The following is a 17,406-nucleotide window of genomic DNA, read 5'->3' as shown; positions in this document are numbered from 1 at the left end:
TTTTAAAATTCATTGACTCAAGTGCTTCTAAAATTTGGGAGAAGAAGAAGATGAAGAAGAAGAAGAAAAAAAAAAAAAAAACGATATATGAGGGGGCTACTGTACTATTAACTTTTGTGATATTAAATTGTTCCAGAGGTGAGTATAAATTAATCTATGTATTTACATATTTATTACAGTGAAGCATCAAAAATCCAGATGTCAAAAATCTAAATTTGACCATTGAAAAATGAATATTAATTTATAAGTATATTTAAAAATCTGGACAAATTGAAAATTTGGATGGGTACCAGCTAAATTTTCAATTCTGAAGTTTCCACACTTCACTTTATATTTATATGCAAATATATTATATTATGTATATTTACTTTCCTCTAACAGTTTCCAGTTTTAGTCAAATTTTATATAATTCTATTTGAAACATTAAAATATAGAAACTAATAACAAAGGTTTTGTTTCTTAATTAAAACAAATTTATTGCAATATGAAGAATTTTGTAATAATCAATAAAAGTTTTGAGAAAGTCATCAATATTGGCATCATTTAAAATAGTTCTGACTATATAAAGCTGTGAGTGTTAATTTTTTAATATAGGAATGAAATTATAATACATTCAGTTTTGATGTCAGTAAATTTATTTATTTAAATAAATACTTTATACTGTATTTATGAATTCAACATTTAATAATGATTTCATAACATTAAATAAATTATTTTTGTAATTCAAAAAATTAAACATTAATTAGAAATTTGCTTGATCATCACAAATAAACACAATTTTATCGTACTAGATTATTTTAAAATTTTAAGAAAGTTAAACAATATAAAACAGTTAATAAAATTAGTAGTAATAATTTATTTATGTACTTGCTTTTATTACAGGTTGACTAAAATATCGACAACACCAATTAACAAAGTCTGTGGAAACTAGAGGTCTTTTTGGTCTATTTTGCTCTTCAATATCTTCAATAACCTAAACATAAAAACTAAATGTATTACTTATCTTAAAATTTATTTTATGTATATGTACTACTGTACATAATTCTCATTCACTTTTTAGTTATGATAATGAATAATATTTTAAACTATTATATATATATATATACACAGTGGTACCTCAGGATACAAAATTAATCCATTCCGAAACTGAGATCATATTGTGAAAGTGTCGTAAGGTGAATCATTTTCCCCCATACGATTACATGTAAAACCAAATAATTTGTTCCAACACGAAAAACACACTCAAATTAAAGCTAAGTAGTACATTAAAAAAATAACTATAGCAGCGCTGTCCAACTTATCATAGCCCGCGGGCCATATTTTCTTCACCAAACATTTCGAGGGCCAAGAAGGTTGATAAACCACATGACATTTGCATAGTGCTACGGTTCAGTAAGCACTAATTGGTCAGCGAGTCCGATGTCGACGCTATAAAAAGGCGACAGTTCGACACACCGGATATACATCACTCTCGTCTAAGTTCGATTTGGGAATTTTTTTGTTCAATAATAAATGTGAATTCTTCTTCCTGGAAAAATAAAACATTCCCTGAAAATAAGACCTAGCGCATTTTTCAGAGCAAAAATTAATATAAGACACTGTCTTATTTTCGGGGAAACACGGTAGTAAAATAATTTTAATATTAATAATAATAATTTAGTAACATAAATTTATTCATAGTAAAATGTACTCGCGGGCCGTAAAAATTATTTGGCGGGCCGTCAGTTAGACAGCGCTGAACTATAGTATGGAAAACACTGAAAAATGCATTTTGTAGTTGTAAATGTATAAATAACCATAATAGAATAATAACTTTACCTTTGAGGATAGACGTCAGTGGAGGTGTAAACTGATGGCGGAGGAGAGGGAGAAGGGAAATGATACTAAAACTTAACTTATATAACATAATGTAACAGTAACTTAAAAATAACATAACACTAATTTTTTTATCTTTTCTGTTTTATATATGTATTTTTTAAATATTTTATTCACTGCTTTTTGCTTTCTTTCCTTCACTTCCACTGGATACAGGTTGCTTGGTAAAATATCTATCCAAAAAGGTTTGGCTTTGCCTACTTTTTAAAATGTTTCTAAATGACTTAGGCAAATGTCATTACTCTGACCAGCAATATGGCCAGTGTGAACCTTTTCGGGTAAAATAAAATCAATAAAATCAGTCACTTTCTGATAATACCTCAAGATTTCCTTTATCGAGCGAAATCCTTCCACGACGAAGCAAACATGCGGACTGAGACCGATGAACAGAAGCGAATAAAAAATGGCGCTGCAAACTAATGTAACGTCATATGGCGAGTTTTTGTTCGTATTGTGGAGCAAAAATATATTGGAATTTCATGTCGTATCCTGAAAATTTCGTATGCTGTGGTATTCATATCCTGAGGTACCACTGTATATAATAGTTTAAAATATTATTTATTGTCATAACTAAAAAATTATATAAGTCATGGCTACTGTCAAAAAACATTCAAACAGTGTATATGATAAAATTTAATTTGGATTTCTCCTGCATCAGCCTGATGCAGAAATAGGAATCATTGTTCAAGCCAATGATACTATTTCTTTTTCTTAGCACCAATTTATTATTATTAATTTTAGTTATTATTAGCTATTTTATTTCTTTTTTGTGTAATTCCATGTCCTGTAAATAAAGTGTTTTTATTTTAACTCTGTCCCGTTACTTTCCCATGATAATATTCATAAAAACAAATATTAAAAAATATTTCGTTTATGTTATCAGAATGGATACACTGTAGTTTTAGTTCATTTGAAGTTCATTCCATAAACCAAGTCAAAAGCATTAATGATACACAAACTATTATGATATAGCAAAAATCATTGTATCCATTTATTTTTTTTTTATATTAAAAATGAAGTTTAATTTTCTTGCTTTAAAACATATAAATAAATAAAATTAACAGTTGTGGTTTATTCCATAGGATAAGTAAGTAAATATATTACAAAAGTCTTCAATAAGTTCTAAACACAATCAAGAACGTATAAGAATGCTGTATCTTAAAGAATTGCCAGTGATCAGTTTTGCTAAAAAGCTTTATAATTGTAAAAAATGCTTTCAACAAAAATATTAACTTACAACACTTGGTCCCCGATCAAACATTTTACGAGTTCTTGTAAATTGTGCTGAATACTGATATTGCTGAAATACTTGACGAGAAACTGATGTAGGACATGGAGAATCCGTGTGTGGAGGTGAATCTCTAAAATTAAAAATAAACTTATTGAAAAAAATTATTAAATAAACACAACTGAATATGTAATTTAGTGATGAAACAATACCAAATTTTCTCCTGATTCCAATTCTTTTGAATACTTTCTAAAGTTTATTTTAGTTTAGAAATATTAATGATTTACATTACAAGTGTAGTACATTCATTAATTAATAAACATCAAACTTAAGAATGGAAAATAATTGGGAAACCCAGAATCAATCTTTCAAAAGAAACATAAAAATTCTCCATTTATATGTGGATATGCATGCTTTTATTGTATGCTACAAAATAAATTTGTAATCTTATTTCAAATAAAGTTAATATTACAACACTACCCCTGATGAAATCACAGCTAATTCTCTTTTACTCAATGAACTATCCCATCATGTCGTGTAGGGTTGCCATCTTTGGAAACTGCTTCATTGGCCAACGTGATGACCAGAGGAGGGGAAAGTCAATGAGATGATGTGCTTTTTTCATGCTTTTCACAATGAACATGTCTCTTAAATGATTTAACTCCATCTTGATGAGAAACTTCATCAGTTTCTTGTCAAGATAGAGTTAAATCAATCAAGAAACTAAATGAAGTTTGGCAAATAATGCAACAAGCTGAACAAATAACATTGTCATGAGTTAACTGATTTTTGAATTCATTCACTTGAGACATGAATATCTAGACCGACTTGTCTTAAAAAATCAATTTTTAAAATTCAAAACAGCATTAAACTTATCAAATATTTTTACTCAGAAACATAAAAATCACGTTTGAAAATTGAATATATTACAGCATCATCTGTGCATCAATAATGTGAGATTCAGCCGTGTTTATTAACCTACCGCCTGACCTAACTCGTGAACAATAGTAAGTTTATCTAGAAAGTATCAAATTTCACACCTGGGAGTTAATTACTCAGCCAGTTCTCAGTTGCGAAAAGACGCTTTCACATAACCTTCTGACCTATTATTGCTAAACTGTCAAATGAAAATAGCGACAATCGGAGGTTTTCGACACAGTCGCTGCCGTTCCTCTAAAAGAAGCATCCACCAGACCCGTTCAATACCTCCTATTTGGATTATTTCGTAACAACGAACTTAAGTGCCTATTTGGATTATTCCGTAACAACGAACTTAAGTGCCTATTTGGATTATTCCGTAACAACGAACTTAAGTGCCTATTTGGATATTTCCGTAACCCAGAACTTAGAAGTGACATCGTCAACAGCGGTTTGAAGACCTCGATCCATAAGATAACCTGTCAGGTATTTATCGCCACGCGAATCGTATGTAAACTCTCTCTCTCCGCGACCACACTTTATTCCATTTAAATTTTTAATAAACCCTTTGTTGATTGTTAAGGGTAGTTCGAGTCTCTTCCCTATGTTAACTCTGACCTGTCGAATCCGACTGTTTGCGTACAGGACCAGTCGCGCGACGGACGACGAAATCGCCGTCTCGGCTTCCGTGTTCCTCTAAACACGGTGGTGTCAATCCTGATTGGGCACTAAGGAGGTGCCGACCCGGAAGGTCACAGTGGTGTCAGAGCGGGATCAGATATTTTGACAAATCGATAGAGAAAGTGAGATAGGATGGAGAATAGAGGAGAAGGTAGTGCGCGGGGAGAAGCATCGGGAGGCGCACGGTCAGAGACAGCAGGAGACGCCGCGGTAGGCGGTCTTGGGGGCATGATTCCTTTAATACCCTCTTTTGCAGGGGACGTTGATGGCCTTCGGGTCACCGATTTTTTCGAATCTCTGGATGAAATAGCTAAATTAACAAATTGGTCTAAAGCACAATGCTTAGGTGTTGCAAAATTAAAATTAACGGGAATAGCCCGGGATTTCGCATGGAAGGATGCGAAGATGAAGGAGGTAATGACATATGAGGAATTTAAAAAACTCATGATTAAACGATTTGATAGAGAACCAATTTCGTTACGATTACAAAAATTTCACGCTTGTGTGCAAGCGCGAGATGAGGACGTGCAGACTTATGCTGTCCGACTGCAAACCTTAGTAGTAGAAACTATTGAGGAACAACCCGGGGATAAGGCACAAGAAGAAGAGGTGGTTAAAAGGTGCCAACAAAAAGAACGAGATAAATGCTTGTTAGTACAGTTTTTGAGTGGAATTAATGATCGAATAAAACGACAAGTGATGTCAAAAGAACCTGATACTTTCGATAAAGCGGTGTGAATAGCAATTAGTGAGGAAACCATAGATCAATTAACGTCAAAATCACGAGCGATTGTAAGAGGTATCAATAACCCTGACGATAAGAATGCGGAACAAGATGTACCCAATCATAATCGATTAGAAGAAACTTTAGCGAAAATTCAGGAACAATTAAAACGATTAGATACCCACGAATGGGATCGGGGAAATCCTCGACGTCCATCCCCACGATTTTGGTGTCCTCGGGAATATTCACAATATCAATTACCATATCAATCATCAGAAAGGCGAGGCGACCCCCGAGGACCCCGGGATACATCATTTTTTTATAGAACGAGGAACATATCTAATACATCTAGGGGACAAAGAAACGAGCAAGAGCGACCAAATTCTTCACTGCCTAGGAGACAGGCATATGGTCGAATTAATAAAGTAAATTGGTATAGGCTTAGAAGGGGCCCTATCCGAGGGAATGCGAATCTCATCTACATACCCCAATTGAGTCATTCCTTATTATCCAGAGAAACCAATCGCACCAGATCTTTGAAGAGGATGAACACACATCANCGGTGGCACTTGGCAATTGCGACACGGAACTTTCCAAATTGGTGATACAACAACATCACATAGCGCTTTGGAATCGGGTGGAAATACTCAAACGTTGTGATGAAGGGAGCTTGATATATATTTGGGAGGCCATCCTCACAAAACTGCTCTCCCCGTGCAACTCCCCTACCCTCGACTTAAAGGACCATGATACAGGATATTCAAGGTGATGTGTCCAGTATAGAAGCTACTACTCATTCTGCGTCAAATCCGTGTAAACTGTGTTATTTATGTCCTTTGAAAGCTTGACAAATGACAAAATACCGTTGCATGATATGCAAGAATGCAATTTGCAGCCCACATAATGTTAACATATGTAGCAACTGTGTGTAATCTTATTTCCTAAATATTTTGTTCTTATTTAGTTCCTATTTACCGATACTATTTTGCCATGTAACAAGTTCCTATTTTTATTAAACAATTTTGTTGATATTTACGTGTTTTAATGCATAGTCTGCTCGACGAATGTGTAGTTATAATGTAACTGAGAATTAAGTTTAGTTATCTAGGGTTAAAATAATCAAGTTAAACCTCCATATATATTTTTTAAAGTCAAAAGAAAGATCATATTTATTTAATTGTATAAAAAAAAATGAACTCTTTTAAAAAAAGCTGCAAGATCAGAAAAATCAAATGCCTTGTTAAGTATGTAAGCAGTGTTTTGACGTGTTACTGTATGGCACAAAAGTTTGCAGATCCAACAGAATTGTGGTATATATTTTAGACAGTTTAATATAAACAGATACTTTTGATAAAATATCTGTTTATATTAAACTGCCTGTAAGAAATAAATCAGAAGACTGGAAATTACTAATAAACCACAGTGAATTAATAAAAAGTGCAGTTTTTCACAAACAACCTCTCAGTCTGCTGGCGCAAACACTATTAAAATTTGCTTGCAAAACAAGATGGCTGACACGTTGACAGATAAAACTCACTGAGCAGTGCTCTTGACTGCACCAGAAAGTCAATTGGTGCCTGTCTAGCTGTTAAATAGTATTAAGATTTGCAATCGCATTTAGTTTTATTAATATTTAGTAGATATAAGTCTTCCTACCAACAGCTACTTGGCACTAATTTCTACACTTAGCTATTCGTGGTGGCACTCAATTATTGGTGTTTGCTACACTCAGGTTTTCTTTTAGACCCTTTGGGGGACTACGACTTTGCAGCCTAAAAATCTGCATGCCATCATCAAACATAGAGGATACTGTAGCCATATGTATGCCATTCAGAGGGATCCTACTTTTCTCTACTGTCTGTTTCCTTTCCTTCCTTTATTCCCTTCCCTTTCCCTTACCCTCTTTCTGCTGGCTAAACATTTCATGTACAACCAATGTCTTTCTTTAATATATGTATGTCTACAACCACTACAGAAGTGTAAAGACCCCAGTTGAAACTGCCTCTGGTATTTACAAAATTTCATTCACCCTAAGTGATAATTTACAACCACAGACTACACATCTCACAACCTTTCCACATAACTCAAGGAACATTAAAATATATATAATTACTTAGTACAAGTACTTAGCAATCATATTTATACCTGAGAATATTTTCCACTTTGATACGACAAAACTTCTAATAACTCCTTGGTCTTTCGTGATCAAGTTGTTGGGAAAACTATCAAAAAGCTAACAATATCCAAGCATGCCAAGAGCAATTTATGTTTAAACCACAAGGATGTACAGTACAATGCCTTTCTACAGCTTGGTAGTACATTTTAAACTGAAGACAGTAAAAAAAGAGTTTCTCAGTTACTATATACACTTAAAGCAGCAATACATCATACTATTTACTTCAGCACAAAACTTTAATAAAAACATGAAAGTATGTATGATTTATTTTTGCTTTAGTATTAATGGTTTCAGCTTCTGAGTTAAATAAGACTATCTATATAGTAGTTTGTTTTCAAGTATTTATTTTCACTTATGTATTTTTAATTTACTTTTACTTATGATGATCTTTCACATTTAATTCAAATGTAACTTGTGTTCTATATCTTAATTCAAATTGCATGCATTTCTATATTCCATTCTGTTTCTGTTGGATTCTGCAGATTGCTGTCTTGACAGCCAAAGTTGTTTGATGATAAATATATTTCTGCCAGTAGAGGTTGAAACTGTTTAAGTATTTTAATTGAATTTAATAAAAGACAAAACTCATAAAATATAATAAATATCTTTTATAACCTATTGCAATTGTCATCAGATAAAATTCAAATACAGTGGTATCTCGTATTTTGAATTTAATTCATTCCAGGTGGCCATTCAAACTCTGAATCATTTGAAGTCCAAATCAATTTTTCCCATCAGAAATAATGGACAGCAAATTAATCCATTCCCAGACTCTAAACAATACCCATTTTGATGAACTTAAAACAGCAAATACAAATAATTTAAGGTAAAAATAACACAATTAAATGCCCTAATAATAAATTAACACATGAAACAATAAATAAAATACTTAAATGCTGGGTAATAAAATGAATATTATATTAACTGGTTGCACAGCTTTGACTTTGGCATCTTAAACATGGCCACCAGATTTGCCACACTTGTCCTACATTCACATTTTGCAATAAGTTTCTTTTTTTGTCTCAATTGTTAATATTATGACCTTCCTTTTAGACTTCATTGCTTCACACACTTCTTGGATGTTGTAAAGGTTATATTGGATTAAGCATAAAGTTTATGCATAATTTTGACAGTAACTGTCAAAAATATGCAAAAACAGCTTAACAGAGATATGTTATTTAATTATAACAGTTGTGAAATTTTTCACATTGTTGCTAATGTGAGATTATATTCTTTGTTCAGAAGCATATTTCATGTCATGGTTGAGTAAATCAACACAGACAACATACTTATACCAGCATACTTGAAATTAACATATTTTTACTAACATTTTCATCCGTTTATAACAGACATGTTTAGTTATAAAATGCAGAACAAAACAGACACATTAAAATTGAACAAACTTTTACAAACAACTTACAAGTTTAATTTAAAATTATTTCTCAAACAAATTACATATTTTGTTTTGCATTATATACCTGAGGATATCTGTTATAAACAGTTGAAAATGTTAGTTAAAATATGTTCATTTCAAGTATGCTTGTGTAGGTATGTTGTGTGTGTTTAATATATTCCAGTATTGGAAAGTTATTGAGTAAAATCAATTTAAAATGTCTTCAGATGAAAAGCATATCAGACTTATCATGCTTTATGAGTTTCAGAAAGGATAAAGCATCATATAAACAATAAAAAAGAAAGTTAGATTGTGTATGGGGAAGATGTTCTTAAACTTTGAATGTATTAAATGTGGTTTAAAAAGTTCCATTCAGGAAATTTTGAACTAAAGGATACAAAACATATCGAGTGCCCAAAAGCTGTCAACAAAGAAAAACTCCAGAAAGAAATCGTTAAAAATTGATGAATACCACACAGTATATATAATCAAATACACCAAAAATGAAATACTGAAAATGTACAAGTATAATACAAGAGCAAGAGATGACTTCAACACACAGCAGATGGTGTTTATGCTTTGAGCAGATTTTTTCACTATGCATGCAGTTTGAATAATTCTAACTCTGAAGCATTCGAAGTATAAGGTATCACTATAAATAAATCAAAACTTATCACATAAGTCGAAAAACAAAGCATTGCAATATAGGTGCTGTCCATAAATGACATTGACATTAGAAGGGGGGTTACGAAAATTTGGACAAGGAGGACTTGAGCTTCAGTGGATGTCCATTTATTTTATTAAATTTTATACAGTTTATGCATATTATTATATTTATTTTAAAATTTCTTGATATTTCATTTTTACTAGCATTATCTATCATTTATAAAGTGATGAAGGTTTTAAGGGGGTTTGAGTTTTGATGGATATATGAAAAGGGGAGGAGGTTATGGAAAGTTGGACAAACTGTGGCAAGAGGGGGTGAGTAAAAATTTCAAGAGAAATGTGGACGTAATTTATAGACAATCTCATACTTAAAAAAAGAGAGAGCTATGTTAAATATTAGATTGAAACAAGTGATTATATAATATGTATACTTTATCCTGCCAAGTGTCTTAATTTATAGCTCTTCATTGTGTTAGGAGCAGAAACAAATTGCAAAACACGGTTTCATATCATAAAAAAAAAAAATGTATACTTTATATTTATCTTAATTAAGTTATTTAAGTGTGTAGTAAAATGGAAATTAGTGTTTTGGAGAATATCTAAAGTGGGATGTTATGTTAATATTAGTGTAATCATCCTATTCAATACAATGATAAAGTTAGTTTGTTAAAAGCACTTGTATATTTTGTAATTTGTGTTTTATCCATTCAGTTAAATTAACTAATGTCAAAATACAGAGTTTATTTCATATTTTGGAGTTTGGTCGTTCTAATACTACAGATTTTTCTGATTTAGGATTAGAAATAAAACTAATCAGTCAACTATCAAGCATGTTTATGCTTTTTTTTCTGGTCAAATCTTATTTTTGTATGCATCCTCTTTCCTAATGCATTTGTGAATGATTTGTTTTCTCTCCTAAAATTAACTATTTATTTTTATGTACATTTATCCTGTATCATTTTTTATTTAAAAAGTTTTTTCTTAACTATTTTATTAAATGTTTGCATATTCAAATTTTTTTGTAGACTTTTTTATGTACCTATTTATAAAGAGAACTGTGTTAAAACTGAACTCGATGGTTCTTCTAAATTTTTAAATAGTGTTATACGGTTGACTGATAAAATATTTATTTTTATCCTTGGGTTTTTTATAGGTCGCCAGCGTGTAATAGCCCGAGGAGGACAATTAGAAATTGCTGGAGTTGTTGTTGGAAGCTGGGGTGCTAACTATGGGCAAATGCCTCGCAATCGCAACCTCAGCCTCCCACCACAAGTGACTTCTGTTGGTGGATTACGCAGGTATGAAAATTTAGTAATAAAATCTTATTGTTTATAGAATTTATTAATTCTTAACATAAATAAACAAAAATAATTACACTTATGTAATGATATGACAAACTAACTTATATATTAAATGAGAGTAAAAATAGACTCTATTATTTATAAACTTTGTTGGAATCAATATAAAGTATATAAATATTTAAATAAGAAAAAATAATTGTTTTTAGTTGTAGTGAATTGTAGTGATTTTGCACATGCATGCACTTTTACACACAAATACAAACATGTGAGAACCCAGGCTAGTTTTTGTGATTTCGATTATCTTAGTCTTATCTAATTTGCATCCAAAAAACTCAAAGGGAGAAGTAATTTATTTTAACAAATTCAACAGAGAAACTTTGCAAGATTTTCTCATTGATAATACTTCCTTTGTGGGTGACACATTCAAAAAAACTATTCATTGAAGGATATCTCACCAAAAATTGTGAATTGGACCAACCACCAACTCCTCACACAACCTTATCAAATTTGGTCATCTAAATAGCAGGGGGATAACCATAAATAAAAACAAATGGAGGAAGAAGTCAAGAGAGAGTTTGTCTGCTTGGTTCCAAAATGTGTGCTCATCCAGCCATATTTCACCACTTATCTTCTCTAGAGTTTGCCTGCTCATTTTTAAAATGTGTTTATCTCCTTGCTGTCCTTGAATGACAATCTTCCCCAACTCTTGTCACTTTTCACAAGACTTTCATCGCTACTTTTGTCAAATCAGTATCTGGCCTGCTGCGAATTTCATCCTTGGATCAAGACTCATCCAGACCAAGCCTTTCCCTCTTTGAGATGTCAACGATCATCAACACTAACCATCCAGGTATTTATCAACCCATGGATGAAACTGTAAACACACACTCTCATTTTGTTGCACTTTTAGGATTAGATTCTCCCATTAATTCTATTCCCTTTATAAAGTTTTTAGAAACTTTAAAAAGTAAATATTTGTTGTTTAATGATTAAATGCATAGTGGAGTGTGTTACCTCCAGGCTTCCCAGTCTCTCTAAAACATTTTTCCTTTATCCCTTACTCCATAAAAATCCTACATATATGACCACTCACACAATTCAAGGGTTCTGTTCAAATTCAAAAAATCATACGTGATGTTAGACATGACATGAGGGCCACTGTCATCCTGTTCACAAACGCGCAAATATTAAAATAACTTGAAATCTTTAATCTGAATTCATTTGGTATCCTCTCCCTGAAATCTGATCATTGGTTTTATAGATGTTGTATATTATTCTTAGTAATTTTTTTATCAATACCTATTTTTGCAGAATCTCAAACAACAGTGTTTGATTAACACTATCAAAGACCTTCTCAAAGTCGACAAAGCATACATATAATTTCTCTATTATGATCAATAATCCTTTCTCCTGTAAGTCGTATCATTGTAATGTCCTCCCTTGTCCCTCTGCCTCTTTGGAAACCAAATTGTGTCTCACCTAGTTCCCGATTTATGTAGTTTTCTATTTTACTCTATGATGTCAACTAAAAGCTTTGAGGCATGGCTTACCAGGCTAACAGTACTGTGTTTATCACAGTCTAAGGTACCTGCAGTTTTAGGAACAGGGATAAAGATTGATTTTGTGAAATCATCCGGAAGATCTGCCACTAAAATTTTGTTTAAAAAATTAATTAGGATTCTTGTTCCATCTTTGTCCTAATCTTAAAACGTTAACCATCATCCGATGCTCTGGCAGTTGTACTAATTAGGGTCATACAGAGCCATCAGACCGCTCAACATCACTATAACCAATGTATTTTCATTCAAGTTTAAATTATCCTGATTTCATAAGATGATGTTTTACATCCTAGTGGTGGCCTCTCGTACACATCTATAAAGTTGGCTACGACCACCATCCGTTGTATGGCTTCATGAAGTGGTTTGATGGCCGGCGGTCGTATGGCTCTGTATGGCCCTAATTAGTACAACTGCTGGTTAACATGTTAAGAAGTTCTTGTATTTCATCTCTTCCTGGTGCCTTTCTGTCCCTCAGCTTTTTCAATGCAGCATCAATTCTTAATCTATCAATCAATTTCTTAAGAAAGGTTGCATTCTCTTCATTCTCCTCCATCCCATCTTCCATCTCCTCCGTCCTCATTTCCATAGAGATTGTCTACGCATCTTTCCCATCTTTCTGCAATAAAAGTTTCCACATGTCCATCTTTCTGCAATAAAAGTTTCCACATGTCCATCTTTCTGCAATAAAATTTTCCATTTTCATCTCAAAAAGCCCCAATTCTGCATTTCCTTTTTTCCCCTTAGATTAAGTTTAGCTTTTCATATATTCTTCTTTAGTCATCCCCATTTAGTGCTCCATTTCTAGACAAAATTGATTCAGTCACTTTTTCTTTGCCTGTTTGCACATTAATCTTATTTGCTTTTTAATGATTTTATATTTTTCTTTTTCTTTCATGTTGTTAGCATTTTTGTATCGTCTTCTTTCATCCATATTTTTTTATTATCTCTTCTGCGACCCAAGGCTTCTTTATCTGTTTCCCTTTCTTGCCAAGGATGTCAACCACTGTGTCTTTAATTTTTTGTTTCAAATCATTCCAGATTTCTTCTGCACTTCTATTAGTGTTGAAATTTTGCAGTCTTCTCGATATGTCAGCCTGAAAAATCTTCTTGATGTAGTCTTTCCTCAATGTATCTATATTGAGCCATTTTTTTGCTTTTTTTGGCCTAACGTGTTTCAGCCTTATTCTTAGTTTTGTTACCAGTAGACTATGATCACCATTGCAATCAACACCTGGTTAAGTCTGTGTGTTAATTATTGCATTTCTAAATCTGTAGTTGACTAGAATTTAATCAATTTGGTTTCTTGTTTCTGCTCCTCTTAATCCTGAAGCTGTCCATGTAGCCACTCTTCTGTCATGCTGTTGAAACCAGGTGTTAGTTACAATCATGTTGGTTCTTCTGCAAAATGCAACAAGTCCCTCTTTCGTTCATTTCTCCTAAGCCCCATGGTCCAATTACATTATCTCTCGCCCTCTNGGTAGTTCGTGTCTCTTCCCTATGTTAACTCTGACCTGTCGAATCCGACTGTTCGCGTACGGGACCGCTCGCGCGACGGACGACGAAATCGCCGTCTCGGCTTCCGTGTTCCTCTAAACACGGTGGTGTCAATCCTGACTGGGCACTAAGGAGGTGCCGACCCGGAAGGTCACACATGCAAATGAAACCTTCCATTTTGGACACCGAAGCGATTATAAATACAGCGAACACAAAAATGTTTCAGTTGAAAACTGTGCCATTGCAGTGTTAATTTAGTGTTTTGAGCTATACATACTGTATTAATTTTTTTTTTTTTTTTGGTTTGTTTCTACTTGTTAGGATTGGCAGCACTGATGCAACGGGAGAGGGGTATTTAAGAGAGCAAAGAGTGGTAAGGTATCTTTTCCAGAGAATCATATACGTAAATAGGTAGCGCCACTCATCGGAGAAAAAGCACACTAAGGCTGTTATCTCCATATGAACCAGTGGGAGAAGAAGAATAAGGTGGCTTTTATTGGTTGGCCGTTGTCGCCCTTGTTGGGTTCTCATCCACGACTTCGTCTGTGTGACTGGTTTTCTTGGAACTGCGTGTGGCAGCTGAAGTGGTGGACAAAGACTATTATGATATAAGCTAATAGGGAGAATCCGTTTCCATCGGAGGAAATGCGTGTTGGATATTTCGGACTTTGTGTTTGGACAAATTAATCACCTGACATCGCCTGGGAGGTATTTCAGTTTCGCGTGTTTGACAGCAGAACAAACTTTGTTTCGAAATCTAACCACCATTCTAGAAGTTCGCCTGAGACACAGAGGTGTTTCTATGTGGTCCAAACGCGTATCTTGTAAATTTTGTATCTATAATTGTATATAAACCTAATTTTAAGTGATATTTGGATATCGTGGTAATCACACATATACATCCACGCAATAATCCTACTACGGGTCATTGTGAATTCCACAAAACTGATTAAAAACTACGTCCAGAACTATCCGAGTCGAAATCTGTGCATTTAATTTAATTAATTATAATTTGAACCGAGAAATTTATATTTAAATCTTTTAATTTCTTCAATGAATTTTTAATTTGCATAAATAAGAATTAAAAGTGAAAAATTTCTTACCCCAAGAGTTGAGGCAAGGGTCGATAATCGCCAGAATCAAAAATCATTTTCCAAAATCTCTCGAAAAATCGCACTCTTAACAATAAAGCAAAACAATGAAAGATCAATTGTTGAGTTTGTTTGTTATGCGTTAATTGGAAAAGATAGGAAAATTTAATATTTAATTAATTAATTTTTGGTCTTATTTATTTATTTTAGTTTTTGAATCTAGTGATTAATAAGCTATACGAATTTCATTCCTATTTCCATTTATGAGGGCCGAAAAGCCCTACAGACAACTGTGCCCGCAGCCTATTAAAAAGGGGAAGGCACAAACTATTAAAAAAAATGCATCGTACAGTATTGTACATTACGCACGTTACGCGACAACTCGCACATATGACAACATATAAAATTTGTCGTGTGGGCGTTCTCCGTATTTTTATATATATTACGCCACTGTAATATATGTAAGAAAGAAATTGGCAAAATATAATTAAATGACGATTTAATTTTAAAACTAAATGAAACGAAATTTTGACAAAAATTGTTAAAAATCCGAGTAACAATCTTATGTAAAAATACGAACGAAAATTAGTATAGAACCGTTTAAAGAGTGCTATAACAATAAATTTAGTAATACGATAAAATATAATTAATATACATTACTGCACAGGCGCTATATATTAACTTATAAAACAAATAATAAATGCATTTTGTTTAAAAAAAAAACTCTACCAACAACTCTGACATCTAAAAACGAAAATAAGCTCTTTTGTGTCCAAAGCGAGTTAAACCGATTTCGTGTTTAAATGCTTATAATCATAAATGAAATACAAATATGGTTTTATGTAACTACTCGTTTTAAAATATGAAATAAAGTTTTATATATACAGTATTTATATATATATATACAATATAATAAATGTTTTTGAACAGTTTTATTAACGTAAAATATAAAATTATATTTTACGTTGTAATATATATCGTAATAATATATATAAATCAATCAGTTATCGACTGAGTAATAAAGTGGGACGTAGGAGTTCTGTTTTAAATCGGGGCATTCACGCCGAAACTGGGACAGATGCCGCGTTGTCCGTTTTCGAATTTCTTCAAACTGTGATTCAACGTGAGATCATCGTTCCCACAAGGTGGTTCGGTTGCACTGGGTCTCGAAAACAAGGAATAGGGTTTTGGTCAATATACGATGAAGTTCTATAACTAAAGAAAAGACAACCGAGGGGAGCACGTGTCTCAAGTGCCCCAATGTACGGGCGTCCTTGCCTTATAGATAACAGCATTTAATTTTATAAAACGGTTCCATATGACGGATAGTATACGTTTAGACGTTCGAGTACTGACGTTTGTTGCCGCAGGCTATAGAAAAGGGAGCACAAGCTATTGAAAAGGGCATCATACATCATGTAAAAAGTTTCAGCGTACTACAACGTAATATCGTCATAGCATCATTTCTGTAGCTGCCAGCCATATTGTTTGCTTTATTTTTACGCCTAATGTCTTCCTCTTTGTTCTTTATTCTTTCTTTTTCGAGAACTTTGTCTTCTTTTGTTCTTTCATCAGTCACCAAGGGGTGTCCGTTCCTGGAACCATCGGGAACAATGAAAAGGGAAGTCACGTGAGATGTTGGGAAGAAAGTCGCAAATACTTTTCGCTCGAAGAAGAAGAACGTCAGAAGAAGAGGACGGACTTTTTTTCACTCAAACCGAGAAAATGACCGCCGGCAATGCTAGAAGCAGATTTAAAGAAGAAGCAACGTCTCGTGTAGTGGCCGAAAGGTGTGACAGGTGACTCAAGCGTAGCCCCAGGATTAGTGTTTCTCAAACGGGATCCCGGGATCCCGGTTGTTTTTTTAACCCGGGAAATATCCCGGGAAATTTTTCTTATCCCGGGAAATCCCGCAAATTTCTTAAAAATTCACTTTTATTCTTATTTTGTGTTAAGGTTAAGAAATTTTGCAAATAAAAAGCATAATTATCTCATTCACTGTCAGAATACATTTGTATTTATTAATTTTAAACCTATCAGTTTTTTTTTAAATTTTTGCTCGTTATGGCATGTCACATTTGGTCGATAATCAATACGTAGCTTATTTGTGCCAGGACTCCGAAAATTCTTTACTTGTATTATATGGAATAATTGCGCTTACGCTGTCTTAATTTTTAACCATGCCCAGTAGCTTCAATAAATGCGTAACGCCAGATTGTGCAAATTGGGCAAAGATACAAACGAGTATAAAGTCTGCAAGTATGAAGTTTTTCTTCATAAACCTGATTATTAAAGCCAAA

The 17,406-nt window shown here is 33.1% G+C and overlaps 2 protein-coding genes across 2 annotated transcripts in view; one reads left to right on the top strand and one right to left on the bottom strand.

Annotated features, from left to right (window-relative positions):
* The window catches only part of LOC111635155 (regulatory-associated protein of mTOR-like), a 46,030-nt gene extending 42,667 nt beyond the window's left edge, over nucleotides 1–3,363 (bottom strand). The window contains exons 1-2 of the mRNA XM_023380022.1: nucleotides 3,113–3,363; nucleotides 872–973 (exon numbers count right to left, since the gene is read on the bottom strand). Of these exons, the coding sequence (XP_023235790.1) occupies nucleotides 872–973; nucleotides 3,113–3,136 (126 nt within the window). The 5' untranslated portion in view covers nucleotides 3,137–3,363. The remainder of the gene's footprint in view (nucleotides 1–871; nucleotides 974–3,112) is intronic.
* A 1,471-nt stretch (nucleotides 3,364–4,834) lies between these two features.
* On the top strand, nucleotides 4,835–5,916 carry LOC111635159. Its single transcript, XM_023380030.1, has one exon. The coding sequence runs from the start codon at nucleotides 4,835–4,837 to the stop codon at nucleotides 5,438–5,440; it is 606 nt and encodes a 201-aa protein (XP_023235798.1). The 3' UTR covers nucleotides 5,441–5,916.
* The last annotated feature ends 11,490 nt before the right edge of the window (nucleotides 5,917–17,406 follow it).

Source organism: Centruroides sculpturatus, unplaced genomic scaffold, assembly GCF_000671375.1.
Source record: "Centruroides sculpturatus isolate CEXI.00-Female unplaced genomic scaffold, Cexi_2.0 scaffold827, whole genome shotgun sequence".
Classification (NCBI taxonomy): domain Eukaryota; kingdom Metazoa; phylum Arthropoda; class Arachnida; order Scorpiones; family Buthidae; genus Centruroides; species Centruroides sculpturatus.
The sequence above is the reverse complement of the archived record's forward strand: the minus strand, read 5'-3'. Positions and strand labels throughout refer to the sequence as shown.